The sequence below is a fragment of the Zingiber officinale genome, chromosome 7A (genome assembly GCF_018446385.1).
Source record: "Zingiber officinale cultivar Zhangliang chromosome 7A, Zo_v1.1, whole genome shotgun sequence".
Taxonomy (NCBI): Eukaryota; Viridiplantae; Streptophyta; class Magnoliopsida; order Zingiberales; family Zingiberaceae; genus Zingiber; species Zingiber officinale.
In genome coordinates this window covers 83727159-83745386 of record NC_055998.1, presented here as the reverse complement: position 1 = coordinate 83745386, position 18228 = coordinate 83727159, and the positions used below count along the sequence as shown (strand labels likewise).

Genomic DNA, 18228 nt, shown 5'->3' with positions numbered 1-18228 from the left:
TTAGGATTTTTCAAGGTGTGATCAAGCCTCGAAAATGAAATGAAAAATTATTCCTAAGGTGATTAGAATGTGCCAATCAAATTTGAGGAGTTTTCTAGAGTTAATCTAATTGGCACATAGTGATATAAAAATCCTTAGTATATGATTTTAGGTCTAATACACTTAGGAATATGGATTTTGTGGCAAAATGATCAAAAATGGCAACTAAGGCTAGAATTAGGTATTTCCTATACCTTTACATGTTATTTGCCATATATTGTTTGTCATATGCCATGTCATGACATCATATTTATTTTATGATCATTTAAAATGTCATGATAATGCTTAGGTTGTTTAAATGTCATGCTTTATTTAAGTTTCATACTTTATGCCATGACATCATGACACTGGCACATCGACGAGTAGGAGTTTATCTCCGAACCTCGTTACATCGACGAGTTTGAGGTTTGCTATTCTCCGTTGTCGTTTCTATTGTTTATTTCCGCTGCGCTAACCTGATTTGTAGAAAGAAACGAACGATTTGGGGTCGGCTATTCACACCCCCCCTCTCTAGCCGCGACCATCGGTCCTAACAATCTTTGTTGACTATGTGAAGTCAAAGGATAACCTAGCAGATTTGTTAACCAAGGGATTAAACAGAGAGTCAGTTACAAGCTCATCGCAAGCGATGGGTTTGATGTCATTGTCAACAATCAATGCAGAGGACACTCAACCTATGCTGACTGGAGATCTCAAGAATTAGGTTTAAAGGGGCAAATAATTTGCACTAAGTAGACACACTGTGGGGAATAACCTAATAAAATAGTGACTGGACCAGGGTAAGCTTATAGACTTTTAATGATCAAGAAGAGTAGATGGCTACTCTCGAGGGATCACCTATATGAGAAAGAAGTGGGGCCGCTTAGAAGAGAATTAGAGACACAATTCTTAGAACTTCTCACAGAAGCAGGCATGTTAATGGCCAAGAATGAACACACTCATGAGAACTGAGTTGTATCAGGGAGAGTCTTCGGTGAGATTTGTCAATGTTTACACAGACGAAAGTACAGTTCAAGGATATCCTATACTGTCAGCTAGTTAGCAAACAGATTTTCACAAGAGAAGGTTTAAAGGGTAAAACCTACCTATCCTATACTTAACTCAATTGCTGAATGCTATCACATACCATGTTTCCATTCATGTGGGGGATTGTTAGAAATGTGAATGGAATAAAAAGGTAGAGATGAAAAGACTCTATTGTGCATGAGTTTTTAGTCCCACATTAGAAGTCTCTTGGCTTTATTGTTGTTTTAAATAATGGCACATGCATTAATGTTGTAAACATATGCATGGGGAGAGACTCTCTCATGCATGGGTCCGCAGGGGTGGGTATAAATCTAGGACCTAGATTGTACTGAACCAAGTTTGACTCATGTGCAAGCACGACCTATGTATGTCGAATGCCAGACCGGTCAAGGCAAGATTTGTATAAAATAATGAACCAACATTTTGCCACCTAAATATCCTTTTGCTCCTGTTCAAGAGTGTAACGGAAGTATTAATATGAAATTAATGGTGATTATGTAATGTCTCAACATTAATACTGACATTAAACTCATTAATGGTGATTTCATAACGTCTCAACATTAATGGAGACATTAAACCCATTAATAATGATTTCATAATATCTCAACATTAATGAAGACATTAAATCCATTAATGATGATATTAAACCCTGCATTAAATTATCATAATTTGGTCATTTATTGCAAGTAAGGTGAGAGCTCATATATAAGGAGGCTGGATCTTGAGCAAAATAAGAAGCGTAAGAGAAGTGAGAGCGAAAGCTAAAGAAAAAGAATTTCTCCACCTTCGTTTTCCGATTCTTTTCTCTCAATCATGCATCCACTTAGCTGAACTACTCGTGATAGTACTCACGTGCATTCTTAGTTTTCCACGTACAACCAGTGCTTGATTGTGTGCGTGGTTCTGCCATTGTATCCTGAGAAACAGACAACCCAAGAGAACCTCGAAGCACAACCGGAGATGGGGTTGAATTTGTTTGAGGGAAACTGAGTTGAGAGCAGGCTTCGACATCTTCCTCGATAAATTCCTTTTCTGATTCTGCTACGTACTACATCAACTCCGTGACTTAGACCACCAGAAGTTTGGAAGAACTAGCCCCGCTAGTAGCTTGAGATTATTAACTCAGGTTATCTTGACAGATAAGATGAATTTAATTTGGTGTATTTAAATTCGGTTAATTCCCCAATATCTCTAGCAACAGATTATCCAACAGGGACCAACTATAATATCAAAAGGATCCTTGTGCATGTAAAACTAGAGGCCAAGGAATGTAGAAAGTAAGCTAAATGACTAAGTAGGTAATCAAGAAAGATGTGCATGAATTTAATCTTATTTAAAAAAATCAAAGAAGTAGAGTAAATTATAATATTTTATTACAACTTTAAGTTCTTCTTAAAGTTCTCCATTTATACATAAATATATATGTATAATCATCTTCAATTCTCATCATATATAATCATGTAATATTTTTATATTAGAATTTAGGTCTTTACTTTATCATCATTTGTTATCATCAATTAAAATCAATTATCTAGTCTTATTATTTAGTCAACCGGTATACAAGTCATCATGATAATATCAACATGGGTAAATGTTATAAATCAAATGAGTATCAACATTTATATCAATGGTCTAAATCTAATAAATCAACTAAAAAGTAAATCACTGGAGCCAATATCATCAGAGTGTAATGTCAAATGTGTAAGTATCTCGTGGTAGTTTTGATGTGATCAACCAAGTCAAGTTAGGTCCTGTTGTGTTTTGATATCCTTGCGTCTAAGTGTGCAGGAAATTAGGAGCACAAGAAGTCGAGCGAAAGACTTATCTAGCGAGAAGGATGACACAGGAGAGAGTCGACAGGCTCGGTGCATTCGAGGGACGAGGGATTGTGCTCGAGAAGGCTAGAAGATGGGTTCGAGTGAGCCTATTCTGGATGGCCAAAATTACCCAAGCGAGTGAAGCTGGAGCAAAAGACCCGGACCCAAGAGAGCAGAGCCAGAGCGGAAGACTCGGACCCAAGCGAGTGCAACTAAAGTGGAAGTCCCAGACCAAAAAATCAACAGGAGGTTGACTTTTAAGTCCTGGCACCCAAACTAATCTGGGCACCCGAATCACCTAGCGGCTCACTGTTCGGGCACTCAGAACCCTTCCAGATGCTCGAAATAGAAAGTTTATCGAAACATGCACTGTTGTGATCTAGTGTGACTTGGATAAAATTCTATCCACGTCCAGGCGCTTGGAACCTTTCAAGCGCCCCGATCAAGGGTATAAATACAATCGTGATCTCAAAAGCTAAACAACACTGAAAAAGATAGAGAAAAACACTTGTAGACGTTCTATCTTTTGTTTATCTTTATATTCGAGTGCTTTAACTATTGTAAGAGGTTTCTCTGCTTGAAGGAGATTTGATTATGATCTTACCTATCTTGTATTAGCAATCCCTTGATTGTAAAACAAGTAACTCTTTATGTGCCTCTTTTCTCTTGTTTAAATAGTCTATTAATTTCTTTTTGAAAGTGTTTGTTTTAATTAAATTCTAAAGTTCAAGAAAGGTTTTTGTTTTAATTTATTCACCCCCCTCTAGCCAGCCGCCAAGGGACCTACAATTGGTATCAGAGCAAGGATACTTCAGAAGGACTAACCGCCGATTGAAGCATAAGAGATGGCCAGACCAAGTATCTACTCACCAAAGTTCGAGGGAAAATTTACGAACTGGAAGAAAAACATGGAGGTATTCTTTAAGACTGTGAAGACCCAATTTTGGACATGGTGATGGACACTAGTGGGTATACCTTTAAAGGTTAAGTTAGGTTCAACTCCTAGAAATCTTAATACCATAAAATTGAATCCAAGTTTATTATTACTTTGTGTCATGTGTAGGTTTGGATCATAGGAATTTCGAATGTTGGGTCTAGTTACTCATATGTTTCTTCTATGCTCTTCATCATGAGAATTTATGAGTCACATATTAATTTTATGTGTTTTAAATTTTTATTCTAATTATATCTATGTTTTTCTTGATTTCTATCAAGATGACTTAGTGAGTCATATGCTAAAATTTTATGCCTATGTTTCTTTAGGTCTAATCTGTAATACCCGTAAATTTTCTCTATTCAAAAAGGCAAAAAGAACTAGAAGAAGAGAAAAAGAAATAAAAAAAATAGATTTAAAAATGGCCTTGGGCAGGATTGAACCCAAGACCTCTTATATATGATTGGTTAAAGTTTCCATTAGGGTGGTGGTAAAGCATCATACTAGTAATAGGAAACAATTCCTTATAAGCAGATTTTGGGAGAAGAGATGCTTCAACTTTCACTTAGTATAAAAGGTGAGGGATGAGATCAAAACCTAAATCTCTTCATTTTCCCTTCTCCCATACCTAGCCGAAACTCCTTCCCTCTTCTTCTCTTGTAGTTTTGGCCAAGAACTCTAGGGTTCCAAGGTTCTAGGTTCTTCAAAAAGAGAATCTAGAGAGGAGTTTTCATCAGGATTTGTACGTACGAGGTGGGTGGTTTGGAGATCAAGACATACAAAAGAGAGTGTTGCTTTTCTTACACCCTATAAGAGTAAGATCTAGCGAAAGGATGTAAGTACTCCTCACCTGCAGTATAAGTTGTTTCGATTATGCATGAAGGAACCTATTTGTGGTAGGTTTGTATGGTTGTATGCATGATTAAGAAATTTCATGTTAAAGTGCATGTTAAAGAAGATATAATGCATGATATGTAAAGATGCCCCTCTAAGTTTTGGGATTAAGAGCATGTGAGTACTTTGATTTGCTTCCCATTAAGTTTCTGGGACTAAGAAGCATAATCAAGTGCCCTAAGATGCTTCCCTATATGTGTGGGGGATTAAGTGCACATAAGGTATTTGTTGAAATGACAACAAGTGCAATTATAAGAAAGTATTAAGTAGAAGAAAGTATTTTACTTTAAAATGACATGTACTGGACACAAGGTCCATGGGATGGGCTCTTAGATTGCCCCTAGGCATAAGTTCGCCTAGTAGTACCTTAATAGGTTCGGGATTAGCTACCTCAAATTTTATTAAGGATGCGCGCAAGTGGTACATTGTCGGGCTCAAGAAAGTTGATTATTATGTTCACTAATATGTATGATAAAGTTTTCAAAGTGCATTGGTTTGTTGAAGTGGAACCATCATTAAGTGGAGAACTTAGTTATAAAGTGTAGTGCTGGTGAACTCTATGATATGCCAGGATTTCTGTTTTGTTACATTACTAGCAAGGTTTAAGTTGGTGTTTAGCATTTCTAAAACTGTTTAAAAATACATATCATGTGCATATTTACAAAGCATATGTTTTAGCGTGAACTATACTAGAGTGCATGTTTGTTGTTTTCTTCTCAAGCAGTTTTACAATAAAAAGGCATGTTCTCTTTAATGCATAGTTTTGTGAGTAGATGATACTTACTAAGCCTTTGCTTATAGTTTGCATTTTCTTATACTGCAGATAAAGGTAAGGGAAAGCTGGAGTAAGAAGGGGCAGCAGGAGCAATGTTTGATGGTATGGGTGACGGAACAGTGGGAAGCGTTCCTGGAATTTGCTAGTGTTTGATCATGTTAGATTTTGGTGCTGATGGACATATATTCTTATCTCCGCTTAGTATAAAAGTACTATTGAGAATGATGTACAATGAATTTGCAGTTTGGTAGTAGTTGAAGTGTAAAATATTCTCCCTAAGGTTGTGGGATAAAATGATAAGTCAAGAAGGAGTACAAAGGGGGAGAACCACTCCTTTTTGGGTGCAGGGCGTGACCCCCACACGACCATGACACGGCCCCAACCCTCTCCCTCTCGGCTAGGGTTGCACGGTCGTGTGCCACACACGGCCATACAATGTTTAGTCTCTGGAAAAGTTGCACGGTCGTGTGCCACACACGACTATGCAAGGCTTAGCCTCTGGAAAGGTTTCACGACCATGTGCCACACACGGCCATGCAGCTCTCCTCCTCGGGCAAAATGACACGACTGTGTGGATTCACATGGTCGTGCACCCCTTTGACTCAGCCGAGGTGACACGGCCGTGTGAGCCACATGGCCATGCCCCTCTTTGTTATGACTAAGGTGACACGACTGTGTGGAAGGCACACGGTCGCGCCCTGCTCCAGCAGGGAGGGCCTTACACGGTCGTGTGGCACACATGGGCGTGCCCAAACTAGGGCTTAGTAAGGCTACACGGCCGGTCATCACCACATGGCCCAGATCCTCAAGCAGTTCTAAACTCCATCTTAGCTCTATTTCGCTCCCAAAACATGACTTAATAGTCGAATCAAGTTCAGTGTAGATCTCTGAACTGAACAGTGTACATACAATAATGTCCTTAGTAGTATAAAATGGAGTAACGTCCGTGGCTTGGGTCAGGGTTAAGAAGTGTGGTCGTTACATAATCATGATAACATAATAAGTCATGTGTTAATCCTTTTATGTAACTTGGACTTATTCTAGCTATGCCAATGTTTCATGTGCTAAGTTGTAATGGTATGATGGCCTTTCACCTAGCCTTTTTAACGAATAGATAACATTTCATCTATCCTTTTTAATATGGATTTATTTGATACAAAGAAGAGAGAATTCGAATAGCCATAATCATGATGATTAATGGAGAATTCGAAGAGTTATTATCATAATGATAAATAATGAAGAATTTGAAGAGTCATCATAATGAAGGTTATAAATGAAGAATTTATGGAGCCTATAACTCTTTATCTTCTTAATTAATAAAGATCATAAATGATGAATTAATTGAGACCATAACTCTTCGTATTCCATGGAGGCTATAAGTAGTCATCCTTGGAAATATGCAAGAGGGGAATTCCTTCTCTCGATTTCTCCCTCATCAACTTCTTCTTTGTTGACCTTCCACAGGAAGAGATCGGTAGTGCTTCCAAGTCTTTGTCGATCCAAGTGTTAGAGTGTATACTAAAAGCCTAGCTTTTTGTAAACATTTATTTTGAAATAAAAGAATCATATTGATCAAATGTCTACATTTATGCTAAGTGTAGTTGTTCAATTACTTTATATTGTAGGTAACATGGTGTGTGGTGTCACACACAGAAGATCATGTTATCAGTTCTTTATAAATTATAAACAGTTGCTCACGACTAAGATGGATAGGAACAAACCATAGGAATAGTCGTAGTGTAATTTTGTATTAGTTTATCTTAACTATAAAATTACACTAGTACACTCAGAGTGTATTGAGTCGGACCATTTAAGGAAAGTTCTTTTTATACTGACTACATAAAAGAGCAAGACCTTTGTTATTATGAAAGTGTGTGCTCTTAATCCCGATATAATAACAAACACATGTACTTAGTATTTATTTCTTTGACTTATCAATGGGTGAGATTTAGCTCGTTAAATCAAGAGGCCCGATAAGTTGGGAAATGATATTATTTATAGTGTGTGTTGTTGATTATAGAAGGAAACTATGTCCTAGAAATCTAGGTTGATAATGTCCTCAAGAGGAGCTCATAAGGATTGTCATGTAAACCCTACAAGTCTGTTGTGCTACTCCTGGAATAAGGTTTATAGATTGGTAAGTCCGTTGTGCTACTCCTTAGTCCGACATGACAATAAGGTTAAGTGGTACTACTCTTGGAATTAGATATTAATCAGTAACTCTTTTATAGTTTCTACAAAGGATTAAGAGAAAGGTTTGATATCTTTCCTTATTTGTAGTTAAAAGGAAGATTTTAATTTTGGAGAAAACTTTTCTTTTTGTAATCATCCACATGTTTTAATAGAGAGATTTTAATTTATAAAAGTTTCCTTTTATAACCAACCATGAAGGAAATTTTTTAAAAGAGAAATTTTTATTTTAAAAATTTCCGGAAACAAATTAGGATGTTTTAATTTTGTGTTTAAAACTTTCCTTATTTGGAGGATTGGTAGGGGCCGACCATTAAAGGTTTATAAGGAAATTTTAATTAAATTTTCCTTCTTAAACATTGGCAAGAAATATAAGGAAGTTTTAATTATAAAACTTTCCTTATTTTCCAAGACCAAGGAATATAAAAGAGAGGGTAGAAGTGCCTCATCTGACAACACATCTTCTATTATTTCTCTCTTCTATTCCTTGGTGGTGGTCGGCCCTCTCTTCCTCTTCTTCTCCTATTCTTCTTCCTTGTGCGGCCGGCGGCATCTTCATCAAAAGGAGCTTGGTTGGTGGTCGGATCTTCTCAAAGGAAGAAGGAGAGATAGGAGGCTTTGTTTCTTAACATCCCTTGGAGCTTGGTGATGGTGGCCGAAACTTGCAAGAGATGGAGGCTTGGGTGGTTTTTGTCTCAGTAGATCGTCGCCCACACGACATCTGAGATAAGAGATTTTGTACTAAGTTCAGTGAATAGGACTATTTGAAAAACCTCGAAGGCATGGTTACTCTAATGATGTCCAAGTGACTCACCATAGCCCAAGAATTTATCCAAAAAATATATATTTGTTGAGCCCAAAGCTAAACCTGAATCTAACACAAAGTTAAATCAAATCTTAAAAATTGAACTTAACTTCATCTTACAAAAATTATAGGTTTCCCTAATTGAAAACATAAATCGGGTGAGATGACTAAGGACTTCAAATCAAATCGAATCGAATCGAATCGAATCAAATCACATCGAATCGAATCAAATCAAATCGAACCAAATTAAATTAAATATAATTAAAATTAAATTAAATATAATTAAAATTAAATTAAATCTAATTAAATTAAATTAAATCTAATTAAATTAAATTAAATCTAATAAAATTAAATTAAACCAAATCAAATTAAATCCAATTGAAATTTTAATTTCAAATTATTTTAAAAATTAATTTAACTTTAAAAACATCATTTTAAAATCTAATTTAAATTTAAAATTATTTTAAAAATTAATTTAACTTAAAAAAATATTTTAAAAATTAATTTAACTTAAAAATTATTTTGAAAATTAATTTAAAAAATTAAATTAACTTAAAAATTATTTTTAAAAAAATTATTTAATTTAAAAATTATTTTAAAACCCTTAACTTAAAAATTATTTTTAAAATTAATTTAACTTAAAAAACTATTTTAAAAAATAATTTAACTGAAAATTTAATTTAAAATTTTAATTTAACTTAAAAATTATTTTAAAAACTAATTTAACTAAAAAAATTATTTTGAAAATTAATTTAACATTAAAAAAAAGTTTAAAATTTAATTTAACTTAAAAATTATTTTGAAAATTAATTTACCTTTAGAAAAAATATTTTAAAAATTAATTTAACTTAAAAATTATTTTAAAAAATTAATTTAACTTAAAAAATTATTTTAAAAATTTATTCAACTTAAAAAATTATTTTAAAAATTAATTTAACTTAAAAAAATTATTTTGAAAATTAATTTAACTTTAAAAAAATATTTTAAAAATTAATTTAATTTAAAATTTAATTTAATTTAAAAATTAATTTTAAAATTAATTTAACTTAAAAAATTATTTTGAAAATTAATTTAACTTAAAAATTATTTTAAAAAATTAATTTATCTTAAAAAATTATTTTAAATTTAATTTAACTTAAAAACCATTTAAAAATCTTTACCTAAATAGTTAAACTTAAAATCATTTCAAGTAAAATTAAATTCAAACTCAAATTAATCTTAAGTCCTACCTGTTGTAGGAAACCAAGTGGATCTTGCATAGTGGTTACTCCAAACATATGACTGGAGATCACACCAAATCACTGAACTAACCTACAAAAGCTTAGGAACAGTTGCCTTTGGGAATAACAATAAACTCAAGGTAATTGATATAGGTAATATTGAACACAGAACTGACTTTATTATTACAAAAGTATTACTCGTTGAAAATTTCAAGTATAATTTTCTTAGTATTAGTCAATTATGTGACACTGGATATAAGGTTAAGTTTTTATCTTCGGAATGCTTAATCAAACACTTAGATAACCCTTCTATAAGTTTAAAAGGGTTTAGATAAGATAACATCTATGCAATTAACCTAATCACTTCTTCAATTAAGTGTTACTTAACACAAAATGAAGAAACATGGTTATGACATAGAAGAATATCACACACTAACTTAAAAAAATATAAGTAAATTAAATGGATTAGTTAGAGGATTACCAAAATTACCTAACTTGGACTCAACAATTTGTAATGTTTGTCAACAAGGAAAACAAACAAAATTTACTCACAAGCCAACTAATTAACTTCAAATAAACTCAATACAAGAACTTTTACATTTAGACTTATTTGACTCTCATGGGGTCAAATCAATAAATGGTAACTTATATTGTCTAGTAATAATAGACGATTATTCTAGATTCACCTGGGTAAAATTCTTAAAAAAATAAAAATAAAACATTTTAAATCTTTACGAATTTTTGTAAACAAGTTGAAAATGAAAATGACCTAAAAATTAAAAGAATTAGAAGTGACAATGGAGGTGAATTTAAAAATCATAATTTCAACCAATTTTGTTTGGAAAATAGATATCAACGCGAATTCTCGTGTCCTAAAACACCTCAACAAAATAGAATTGTAGAAAGAAAAAAATAGAACTTTACTTGAAGCCTCTAGGACAATGTTAAATTAATATAACTTACCTAAATACTTTTGGACAGAAGCTGTTAGTACAACATGTTATATGCAAAATAGAACCACACTAAATAAAATTCATAATAAAACCATCTTTGAAATATATTATAATAAAAAACCCAATATCAAATATTTTAAAGTATTTGGGTGTCCAACCTACATACTAAACACAAGAGAACACTTAGGAAGTTTACTTATAAAATAAAAGATGAAATTTTTATAGGATATTCACTGAACAGTAGAGGTTATAGAATTTATAATAAAGTCACAATAAGAATTGAAGAAACCTCAAATGTGAAATTTGAAGAGTCTAATCGAACCCTAGAATAAACTCAGATTCAACCAATTGATTTTGTTCAAGGTAATAATAATCAAGAAGAAACCAGTGAATCTTTAAATAACAAAGAAGAAGATCACCTTCAAGTGAATCAAACCCCTAGAACTATAAGAGTCAACCCAAATCACCCAATTGACCCAATAATTGGTGATCTAAATTTAAGAGTTTAGACTAGGTCATCATTTAGAAACCTACGTCAAATATCCCTAATTTCAAAAATTAAACCCAAGTCTATAGTTGAATCCTTACTTGACCTAGATTGGATCATAGATATGCAAGAAGAACTAGCTCAATTTGAAAGAAACTAAGTCTGGGACTTAGTACCACCACCTAAAAATAAAAAAATAATAGAAATAAAATGGGTGTTCAGAAATAAACTAAGCGAAACTGGGGAAATCACTAGAAATAAAGCTAGGCTAGTTACTAAAGGGTTTAGTCAAGTAGAGGGACTTAACTACGATGAAACTTATGCCCCAGTAGCTAGACTAGAGTCCATTAGAATGTTATTTAGCTATGCAACCCATAAAGGGTTCAAGCTCTATTAAATGGATGTCAAATCTATCTTTCTAAATGGACTAATAAAAGAGAAGTCAATGTAGGTCAGCCACCTTGGTTTGAAAGTTTAGATCATCCTGACTATGTCTTTAAACTAAATAAAGTCTTATACGGACTTAAGCAAGCACCTAGAGTATGGTATGAAAGGTTGACCTCTTACCTAATATCCAAAGAATTCCACCAAGGTAAAGTTGACCCAACCCTATTTGTCAAATCAATCCAAGAGGATATCTTTATAGCTCAAGTTTATGTAGATGATATAATCTTTGGATCAACCAACTCAGAATTTTTACAAAAATTTATAACCCTAATGGAACAAGAATTTGAAATGAGTTTGGTAGGTAAATTAACTTATTTTTTAGGATTACAAATCAAGCAAACAAATGAAGGTAACTATATTTATCAACAAAAATATATTAAAGAATTACTTAAAAAATTCGGGATGGATAATACTAAAGATATAAAGACACCTATGACAATTAACACAAACCTAGATGCTGACCCTAATGGCAAACCTGTTAATTTAAAATACTATAGGAGTGTCATAGGCAGCCTACTGTACTTAACTGCAAGTCAACCTGATATTTTGTTTGTAGTTAGTATGTGTACTAGATACCAAACCTGTGCTAAAGAATCTCATTTGACTCAAGTCAAAAGAATGTTTAGATATCTTAAAAGAACATCAAATGTAGGAATTTGGTATCCTAGGACAAACAATTTCGAACTAATAGGGTATTTTGACTCAGATTACGCTGGCTGTAAATTAGACCGTAAGAGTACAAGTGGTGGGTGTCAATTGCTGGGCCCATCGCTTGTTAGATAGTTTAATAGAAAGCAACATTGTGTTGCCCTATCTACTACTGAGTCAGAATATATAACTATAGGAGAATGTGTCGCACAGTTATTATGGATGATGCACACCTTAAAAGATTTTAATTTAAACTTTATAAAAGTAACAGTATTAATTGATAATGTTAGCTCAATTAATTTAATAAAAAATCTTGTGCATCATTCATGAAATAAACACATTGAAATTAGACATCACTTCATCAGAGATCATGTCACTAAAGGAGATATTGAACTCAAATACATTGAGTCCAAGTCTAATTTAGCTGACATATTCACTAAACCCCTCCCTGAAAGTGAGTTTAGTAATCTACATCGTAAATTAGGAATGTGCTTAATAGGCTAGGATTTTTAAATTACAAAATTACTTTTAAAAATTGTCTTTAAAATTCTAGGGTAAAACTTTTTTATATTTCTCAAAATTTCTCATTTTTAGAATTTTGAAAATCAGTTTTAGCCTTAGAATAGATCAATCCCTTAGAAAATATGCTCTTATAGATCTAAGGTTTGAGCATCTAACCAACACACTAGGACTAACTTATTTGTATATTTCTAAACTTAGAAAGGGATGAGATGTATAGGCAGATTGTCTGGACTTAAAAAGTATTTATATCAGTGCATCAACGTAAGTCTGGACGTTAAAACCCAAACAAATATTAATCAGGTTAAGTATTTCAGCTTAGTCAAACACTAACTGAATACAATCAACTTAACCTGACTAACCAAGTGAAAGCTACTATCTTCTGATAGTCAGTAACTTATGGTTAGACAGTTGAAGTTTTTTAATGTTAGGTTCAGGGGGGGATTAATTGTTTTCATTTTTTTCCTTTTTTGAAAATATTTTTACAAAATTACTTTTGAAAAGTATTTTTCATTTCCTTAAAAATACTTTAGCAAAATTGTTTTGAAATTTTCCTTAATTTTGCAAATTTAATTTTTGAAAAGTGGCTTTCAAAAACTTATTTTTGAAAATGACTTTCAAAAACTTATTTTTTTAACTTTCAAAAACTTATTTTTTTAAAAAAAATAACTTTCAAAAACTTATTTTTGAAAATGACTTTCAAACACTTACTTTTGAGAAGGACTTTCATAAACTTATTTCTAAAAATTGGACTTATGTTTGAAAATTGGTTTAGTTTTTACAAGTTTATGTTTGAAAATTTATTTTTGAAAGATACTCTGAAAATTACCTCAATTTTGCAAACCTATTTAAATTTTACAAAGTTAGTAGGTTTTTGCCTTAGTATTTCTGATAAAAAGTTAGCTATTTAAAAAACTAAGCAATTTTGAAAAAGATAAAGGTGTTGAAAACTAATTTTGATCTTTTTAACAACTTTTTCGAACTTTCCTTTAACTTATTTTTTCTAAGTTAACTCCCCCATGTCAACCTGAATATTTTGTATTATCATAATTCTCTGGTGTTAAAGTTTATTTTGTTGGGGTTGCAAGGTTGCAAACATAGTCCCATATTGAAAACACATAGAACAGATCATGGGTTTATAAGAAAAAGATATCTTCACTGGCATAAGGCCTTTTGGGGAGAGCCCAAGAGCAAAACCATGAGGGCTTAGGCCCAAAGTGGACAATATCATACCATTGTGGAGATATCTAAATTCTTTTCGATCCTACATATTTTGTTGTCAACCTGAAAATTATCTATGCTTGTATTTTTTAATGAATGCCAAAGGGGGAGGGTTAGGTGGTTTAAGTTAGTTAGCAACAAAATACAACATAAAACAAGGCTAACTTAAAAATCATGTCTTATACTTATGCTTTGCATGATTTTCACTAACTTAACCCAAGTTGTCATTGTATCAAATAGGAAAAGATTGTTGGTGCAGTTAGCACTGACGGTTTAACTAAGATTTTGATGAATGACAAAATAGGTTAAGTTAGTTTCATAGTGATCTAACACTTTGACGAAGTGTGCAAGAGAAGTCAACTAGGTCGACGGGCCGACCGAATAGCTAGCATGAAGCCCGGCTAGGTCGACGGACCAACTGGATAGTTGGTACGAAGACCAGCTAGGTCAACAGGCTGACCTGATAGATAGCACGAAGTCCAGACTGGTCGATGGGCTAACCGAATGTCTGGCACAAAGTCCAGCTAGGTCGACGGACTGACCTGATAGTTGGCACGAAGTCCAGATGAGTCGACGGGCTGACCGGACGTTTGCTAGGTAAGTTAAGGTAAGTCACTGGAGGGGAGTGACTTGGTGAGGACGCATTCCCCGTTCGAGGGAACAATAAGCATCGATCCAACTTAGAACTATTTCGAGAATCTAAGTTGAGATCGTGACTAGATTCCGATCTCGATGAGATGGAATCTAATTACTACTCTTTTACTATAATTGTGCTAACTTTTATTTTACAGGGTAGTTTAGCTTTTATTTTTGCCTTGGACTAACACTTTCTTGTAGGAAAAGGACTTTCTGGAGAAAGGTGGTTCGGGCGCCTGGAAGGGATCCGGGCGCTCGGAGTTGGTCTGGGCACCCAGAATCGATCCGGGCACCTAGAATCAATTCGGGCACCCGGAAGGCAAAAGTTATCATGACAACTAGGCGAGCACTGATTGAACGGTCGACGTCACGGTCCAGGCGCCCGAAAGGGATTCGGGCGCCCAAAGCATGCCTATAAAAGGCCTCCACGGAGCATCAAATACAAGAACGTCTTCCAACGACTACTCTACTGCACTATACTCTTACGACGCTGCGAAGCCTCTCCGACAACTTGCGGCTCAAGTCTTCTTTTTCAATTGTTGTCGATTTTTCATTTTAAGGATTCTTGTACTTACATCTGTAATCCATTTTTTGAACTGCTAGTGAATTGCCTAACGAAAGCACTCTACGGGTGCGGGCCTTAGAGTAGGAGTCAACGAAGACTCCGAACCAAGTAAAATTAGTTTTGTGTTAGCGTTGTGTTTCGCTTTTATTTTTCCGCTGCTTACTCTAACTCGATAACGAATTTTCAATTGCTATTCACCCCTCCCCCTCCTCTAGCGACTTCTACGATCCAATACTCATGAGTGAAGTCACAATGGTCCTCCAATATTTTATGAGAAATGTCTTTCTTCACATGAAGAGAGTCCAATGATGTACAAAAAGAAGAAAAGTCAAATCTAGAAGGACCCGTACTACCATAGGCAAATGAATGTCTAGCCGGTTCAGGAAATCCGACCGACGGTGGGCCTCTAGATGAGGGATACTCGTAATGTTCTCTAGGGGATGTGGAGAAACCAGGAACTGGATCTTTAATAATCCAATTGTTTGGGTTGTGAATTGTTGTGCAGTCAGGATTTGGTAAAGGGATAGGAAAACCATCCCTTCTATGAAAACTAAATCCATCTTCATCCCAACATATCATCTTCATTACTAAGAATGTGTTTATATCAATTCTGATATTGCCATGTATCGCTTCTAGACCCGAGAGGTCTAGTTTAAGTTTCTTAGCAATGGTTGTAATGTATCTCCCAAACACAATTGTTCCCGAATTTGCCTTCCCTGCCCTCTGCATAGTTTGTAAAAAGTAGAACCCTCCATCAAATTCCACTTGGTGAATCATGGCCCACATAGAATACAGCTCCACCTTTCTTACCACTCCGTCGCTCTCACCTCTACCAAAAATAGTCTTGCTCATCATGCGGTGGAGGTATCGAAAGATAGGGTTCTACATTTGGGAGGCTTTAGATCTAGATGGTCATAGGATTTCCTTGAACCAGCACTACAAGAAAAGCCTTCATAAACATCGGTGAAACAACAACGGTTTTAAGCAAATTTCGATGTCTTCGAGTATTTTACACCGATTTTTCTAAAAATCGGTGTCTATGAGCGTAGATTTTCACTCATAAACATCGGTTTTTTTAGCTGATGTCTATGAGAGCCTTTTTTTCGTTAATAGACATCAATTTTAACAGCGATTTTTAAAACTCGGTGTCTATGATAGTTTCCTTGTTCTATCTACGAAATCGGATATATAGTAAAAGATCATTGTTAAAAGTGGTGTTAATGAACCAAAATAAAATAATTTAATTTTCCCACCAATACTTTGTCAAAATTTGCAACACTTCACTCTTCCCTCCAAATCTAAATCTATATCGCACCATCCACCGTATACCGTCGCGACGCCGCCACCACTTTCCTCTTCGCCGCTGGAATATTTTAACAAAATGTCTTTCTCTGGATTTGTTCGCGACCTTTCTCTCTGCGCTTCTCACAGTTCTCAGAGGAGTGGGAGAGGCGGCGGCGACACCAAATGCAACCCGAGCTCCCAGATCCGGCTACTGGCACTAACCCTAGCAGCATTCCCCCCTCAATGCCTCCTAGGGCTCCCAGATCTATGCTTCTCACAGTTCTCTTGGTCAGAATCACTAAGTTTATGGTAATTGAAAGCTCTCGCTTTTCTTTTTCTTTTTTTTCCTTGTAGTTCAAGATTCTGAGTTGGGATCTTACGTTCTGAACTCAACTCATGCTATTAGTATTTTCAGGATAACTTGTTCTTGCTTTTGCTACTGTTATATATTTAAGCGATTTTATGTAAATTGCCTTGCTTTTTCTTTTACTGTCTCTTCATTCATTATGGGATGCTTATTGCAGAAATCAACTCTACGTGGTGGAGCAATACTTGTGCTTGTTTGTGTTATATCTTCCTGCAATTTTGTGTGAAGTGCTTGGTATCCCCAAGTCGATATCTTTGAAATCCTTTAGTATTATCCTTCTGTTAGGTCAAACCACCAAAGTGCAAAGGAGCAGAGATGGGTTTGTAACGAGCTTGGCCTGGTAACAATCCATTTTAGACAACAAGACTGCTTCCTAGATTCCTAATTCTGCCAGCTATAGGTTTCTTATCTGGGCTCAAAAGCAATGGCTTCCAGCAAAGATGATGTTGATCAACCTACTGATTCCTATTCTCTACAAGTGTTTTCTTCCCAGTTTTCTATGATTTGAGGGTTTTGATTTCTTTTTTTTTGGTGCGTGTGCGTGTGCTAAACAATATTTCTACAGACTTAAGAATCCTTACAAGGATCCTGATGATGGTCGCCAGCGGTTTCTTCTTGAGTTGGAGTTTGTTCAATGCCTTGCCAATCCAACTTATATCCACTATGAGTTACTGCTTGACTGTGAAGTATAAATGCTTTGTTTCATTCTTTTGGAGTCCACAAATCTTCTGTATCCACAAATTTTCTGTATGAAGTTATACTTCAATATTGACTAGACTTTCATGCGGATTTTGTGAAGTGGTTATCTTTCCTTCATTCTTGATCGAATGGAAAAAATGCTACAGTTGTTTCTATCTCAAGTATTCAAATATTTGGTCATCTGCATTTTTTCTTCAATATTCTTCTTGAATCTCTCAGTGCATTCAATTAGGAGAAAAATACCTTCGAATATCAATGAAAATTATTCATATTAGGTTCAGTCCTTTCATTGTAATTTTTGTTGAATTTTTTCTTGATAGCTTTGTAATTGCCTCTCCTGAAAATTGTGTGCAAAGTTGAATATTGGATTCTGAAACATATTAGGTTCAATCCGTTCATTATATTTTTTTTGGTTAAATTATCTCTTGATTACTTCGTAATTGTTTTTCTCTTAAAAATTGTGTACAAAGCTGAATATTGAATCTTGAAACATATTGCTTGTCTTTTGGATTACTCTGATCAATGTTTTTTTCTTTTTTTTTATAGACGATGAGTATGCCACCGCATCAGAAAAGGATCCAAAGATTTTGTTGGCTACATCTCGTGAGCCAAGCCAACGTCTTGGTCAGTTTGTTAAAGTGTGTTTCTGTACCCTCCTAATAGTCATATTTCACCTGATGCTATTCCATAGAAGCATCAAAG

General features: G+C 34.4%; 1 protein-coding gene across 3 annotated transcripts; it reads left to right on the top strand.

Annotated features, from left to right (window-relative positions):
- The first annotated feature begins 16520 nt into the window (after positions 1-16520).
- LOC122000220 lies at positions 16521-17486 on the top strand. 3 transcript variants are annotated; one of them, XM_042554698.1, is made up of 3 exons: positions 16521-16769; positions 17113-17167; positions 17228-17486. In XM_042554698.1, the coding sequence occupies exons 1-3, from the start codon at positions 16558-16560 to the stop codon at positions 17333-17335; spliced, it is 375 nt and encodes a 124-aa protein (XP_042410632.1). In that variant the 5' UTR covers positions 16521-16557; the 3' UTR covers positions 17336-17486. The 3 variants fall into 3 exon arrangements, 1 of the variants encoding a protein (XP_042410632.1); XR_006117029.1 differs by having other exon boundaries at positions 16711-16769; positions 16985-17167; positions 17228-17322; XR_006117028.1 differs by having other exon boundaries at positions 16985-17486.
- The last annotated feature ends 742 nt before the right edge of the window (positions 17487-18228 follow it).

Bases quoted from the DNA above. Each gene is read 5' to 3' on its own strand.
- LOC122000220 (XM_042554698.1), top strand. From the start codon at position 16,558: ATGTCTTTCTCTGGATTTGTTCGCGACCTTTCTCTCTGCGCTTCTCAC. The intron at 16,770-17,112 runs GTAATTGAAAGC...TCCTTCTGTTAG, and splicing joins TCAGAATCACTAAGTTTATG to GTCAAACCACCAAAGTGCAA. The intron at 17,168-17,227 runs GTAACAATCCAT...TGCCAGCTATAG, and splicing joins TTTGTAACGAGCTTGGCCTG to GTTTCTTATCTGGGCTCAAA.